At 31.6% G+C, this 4,745-nt stretch overlaps 1 protein-coding gene across 1 annotated transcript; it reads left to right on the forward strand.

The window, feature by feature from the left end:
* The first annotated feature begins 821 nt into the window (after positions 1-821).
* Positions 822-4,260, forward strand: LOC25490596 (glutathione S-transferase F9). The gene is made up of 3 exons (XM_013604202.2): positions 822-1,031; positions 3,129-3,177; positions 3,660-4,260. Exons 1-3 carry the CDS (start codon positions 888-890, stop codon positions 4,112-4,114), a joined length of 648 nt encoding a protein of 215 aa, XP_013459656.1. The 5' UTR covers positions 822-887; the 3' UTR covers positions 4,115-4,260.
* Positions 4,261-4,745: the final 485 nt, after the last annotated feature.

Below are 4,745 nucleotides of genomic sequence, written 5' to 3' on the forward strand. Positions count from 1 at the left end.
AAAAGTAATATTTAGCATGAATAATAGAAAAATATTAAACATATAGTGATATAGTAATTTATTAATTTTGTCAACATATATATATAGTTTTTTTTACTAAATTAAATATATTTGGTAGAAATTTAATACGTTCTTTCAAAAAATAATTTAGATTCTCAAGATATATCTTTTCAATTAATTGAATTTGGATTTATTAAATCCAAATTTTACCCATCTCTCTCACAATAATTGTTGCATTTGATCATTTTACCAGACTAAAATATGATAATCAAATAAATTTAATAATGAATTTTTAAATTATCCTTATTAATCGTTAATTTGATTTTATTACTCCCTTCGTTCATAGATACATATCACAATTTTATCATATGCATTATTAACATAATTTACTGTGACTATATTTTTTAACTAATATGTAAATACAAATGTTAGCATGTAAGATATTGTTTGTTTTTTTCTCAAAGAATCTTTTCAAAATAGTAAATTTTTATATATTTTACTATAGATAATTAAGTACATTGATGGTTAACACTATGTATTAACATATGTAAAGTGATTAACTGCGACATATATTTGAAAACGGAGAAAATGGAAAATAATAACTTGTAAAATGATGCGCATAGTATTAACCATAGGTATGGTTAATTTTTTTTTTTTTTTTGAAGAAAGATATATATAGTTTTTTTTTTAAAGTGAAGAAAGGTATAGTTGAAAATATTAAAACTATTGTTTAAATGACACTCTCTCTACGACAATTTTTTAGTAAATGTGACGTTTTTTATGAAACTTTTTCTTTTCTTTTCTTTTCTTTTCAAGACAATATATAAGAAGCAATAACCAGATGCCTTAAAACCATATCTTTGAAATATTGCTTTCATCAAATTACAATGGTTGTGAAGGTATATGGCCCAGACTATGCTTGCCCAAAACGGGTGATTGTGTGTCTGATTGAAAAGGATATTGAGTTTGAAACGGTACATGTTGATGGCTTTAAGGGAGAGCACAAGGAAGCTGAATACCTTAAGTTGCAGGTTCTTTTTCTCTGTTTTTTTTATTTCTATTGTACTTTTGGTCCCAAATTTTTGTTCATGGCATTTTTTTTTTAATTCAATCTACCATATGTTGGGTTGAATTCGAATGGTCTATGGTCGATAATTGCCACCTTTATACGGTTGGCATATAGGTGGGTGTTTTTAGACGGTATAGATTTCAATCTCGATCCAATGGCCATCAATACATTAAATGTGTGATAGTCATATGATCCAAATCAACTTGAGCCGGCTCATTGGATTGAATAAAATTATAATTTAATGGAAATTTTTTTAGAACAAACCCAAAAACCAAAAAAATTATGGTGTTTCTTACTTTCTCTTTGGTGAAAACCCTTTTTGGTACAAAATAGAAAAGTTCTTCAGGACAAGGGTCACCATTATATAAGTTATAAGGTTATTGTCGATTCTCACAAATGCGAAAAAAATATGTAATTGAATTCTATGTGCTGAGAAGATTATGCAATCAAATGATCTGAAATTTCTGATTAAGATTATACGATTCATATTTTGACTTTATAGAATAGATCCAAAACACAGTTCAAGTTTGATCTTTTGATTCCTGTAACTGCATGATGCAATTGCAAATATGTGTAATTTGAGCCACTTGGTTTTCAATAAAGAACCGAAATGTAAAATTGCACTGCATGTGGTTTTTTACAATTAGGCAATACAAGTCTGTTTTATGGAATTGGATTTACCGTTGTAAATGCGTGCACACAGATATTTATGCTAACCGTCCGATCTAAAATCGACGTGCGAAATAGATTATAATTAATCTACGTATTGTATAATCTAAATAGTCCGATTTAAAATCAATGACTGAGATTTAAAACAATGTGCAACTGTGTGCTTTTATAACATCAGGGAATCTGAATCCATCCCTGTTTTATACGTAATGATAGTCAAATTTTTGTGGGGTCCATCGATTGCCACGTGGCCAACTTGTATTTGACAAACTCGAAGGTTGCATGTGATCACAAGTAGCAGGGTGTATGGTGTATAGTTTGTGTAGTGTATGAGTAACATATGTTGTGGTGCATGCATTGCAAGAGACACATGGTGCGGTGCATTCATTGGAAGGGACACTTGGTGTTTTGCATGAAAGGCAAATGACAAGTGTGTTCATGCATGTAAGGCAAACTTTGGCTTGATTCGAGCATGAGCTAGAATTCACAACACACCACAGGAGTAGAACAACAAAAAACAAGAGAAAAGAAGACCCTTAATCAAAAGAGGAAAGTGATTCTCATAAAGAGTTTCCTTGTGAGATAAATAGTGAGCCAATTTGTAAGAGTGTTCCTTACAAATTGAGAGATACGTTGTAGTGAGATCCACCTAGGGGTTGTTGTATTGTCATTATCATTATAGTGGAAGTTTAAGACGCTCAAGAGTCCCGTGGTTTTTTTTTTTATATTGAGAAGGTTTTCCACGCTAAAATTTTGTGTGATTACACTTATAATTTATGTTCCTACTAGTGTCTATTTTGAGTTCACGGATGAGGGAAATTATGGAGGTCATTTCCCAACAATTTTGTCTATCTATTTCTTTGAGTAGAGATATATTTTCAATCTACCATTCATTTAAATCATCCACATATAAGTCATTAAAATCTGGAACAGTGAAACATGACTTGAACGAGGTTGGCCCGTCAATTTTTCCTTTTATTTAATCAATATCTTTTTATTGTATGTCCTGATTTCAATAACTGATTTTTTAACAAAAACAAGATTAATGCATTTCATTTAAAATAAGAGTTTTAGTATATGTTGGAATGATGGAAATTAGCTATAGATGGAGTTACCCTAACTGCGAAACTTTATTGATTTGTCTTCTAATGAACCTAACACGAGAGATTGCAAGATCTATAACTAAACTATGACAACAGTCCTTGATGATTGGATCGAAATCTGAGCTGCTCTCCCTCTTTCCATAAATGTCATCTACCACCGTTTTTGAATCCAACTCATAGTCCATATTCGGAAGATAAAAGTTACTGATTTCAATAACTTTTATTCATGTATCCTGTAAAAAAAATTATATTCATGTATAACAAATGAATGCTTGTTTCATATGCAGCCCTTTGGATTACTCCCTGTTATTCAAGATGGTGACTATACTCTCTATGGTTAGCCCCTCACTTGTTTCTATACTGTATTCCATTTAGCTAAGCATAAATAATTTTTATGTACATTATGCTGCTGATATACTTGAATTCATGAGTAGATTTATCATTGTTGCATTCAGATTAAATAAATCACAACAATAGTGGGTTTTTTTTTTTTTTGAAAAACCAAAACTTCGAGTTTGAAATTCAGACTATCTTGATCAAACGGTCATCAATATGCTGACAACGTTAATTCATGGTATCTGATAGTAGGAAATTATGGTCAACGTTAATTCCAAAATACTCTCTAATAGGCCATTTAAAAATGATAATTCTAAAGAAAAAAAAATTGAAAATGGCCTATAAGGGGGTATTCTGGAATTTTTTTTTTTAAAATAAGGACTGATTCCAAACTAAAAATTTCCTAGGTTGGTAAACCGGAAATGTCAAATTTTACAGAGGGGAAAAACACTATTAACCCTTTGATCTATTATAAATTGCAGAATCTAGGGCAATCCTAAGGTACTATGCTGAAAAGTACAAAAATCAAGGGACTGATTTGCTTGGAAAGACAATAGAAGAAAGGGGTCTTGTGGAGCAATGGCTAGAAGTTGAAGCACATAACTTCAACCCACCAATCTACAACTTAGTTATGAATCTTTTGGTTTACCCACTAGTGGGACTTCCATCTGACCAAAAAGTTGTTCAAGAGAGTGAAGAAAAGCTTGGAAAGGTGTTGGATATTTATGAAGAGAGGCTATCAAAGACTAAGTACTTGGCTGGTGATTTCTTTAGCCTTGCTGACCTTAGCCATCTTCCATTTGGTCATTATTTGATGAATTCAATGGGAAAAGAGAATATGGTAAAAGAGAGGAAGCATGTGAATGCTTGGTGGGATGATATTAGCAATAGGCCATCTTGGAAGAAGGTTCTCCAGCTTTATAAATACCCTATGTGATTAGAGGGTTTGTGGAAGTGAGTGTCCTTTTGAATAAAATAATGTTTTCTTATCTCCATGGGCTTGTAATAATACTTATGAGTAAAATAATGTTTCAAACATTGCAATAATACTTTGATGCTAAGGTTGTTATTATTTGAGTGTTTTGAGCTGTTATCACTGTCATTCTAGCTGACAAATCTGGAGAGTTTCTCTTCTCCCATTTATAATTGTTCAGTCCCCTAAAAAAGGCGAACGTGAGTTAACTCACGTAGGTGCATTTTCAACGTGATTTAACTCACGTAACACGAGAATGAGCAAAAACAAAAGGGGGAAGAGTAATTCTCACAAATCTTTTACATAGGATCATCTTAAAGGATACCATTGGGTCATAATGGGGCTCTAAAAAACTGAAGGATTATCATATCGAGCTTTGAACTATCACACAACTGGAAGTAACCCTACATCAACATAAAATTTTAAAAATATTAGGTATATGGATCATTTCATTTATATGTTGTTCGATATTCATTTTTTCTCATCTAATATGAGAAAAAGTTTGAACAAAAGCTTCAACCGCTTGAGCAAAAGCTTGCATAGTTGAAGATTTCAATTGCCAGGCATGCAGATTGCATTGTTAAAGATTTCAATG

Source organism: Medicago truncatula, chromosome 3 (genome assembly GCF_003473485.1).
Source record: "Medicago truncatula cultivar Jemalong A17 chromosome 3, MtrunA17r5.0-ANR, whole genome shotgun sequence".
NCBI lineage: Eukaryota > Viridiplantae > Streptophyta > Magnoliopsida > Fabales > Fabaceae > Medicago > Medicago truncatula.

Bases quoted from the DNA above. Each gene is read 5' to 3' on its own strand.
- LOC25490596 (XM_013604202.2), top strand. From the start codon at position 888: ATGGTTGTGAAGGTATATGGCCCAGACTATGCTTGCCCAAAACGGGTG. The intron at 1,032-3,128 runs GTTCTTTTTCTC...TTTCATATGCAG, and splicing joins CTGAATACCTTAAGTTGCAG to CCCTTTGGATTACTCCCTGT. The intron at 3,178-3,659 runs GTTAGCCCCTCA...TATAAATTGCAG, and splicing joins TGGTGACTATACTCTCTATG to AATCTAGGGCAATCCTAAGG.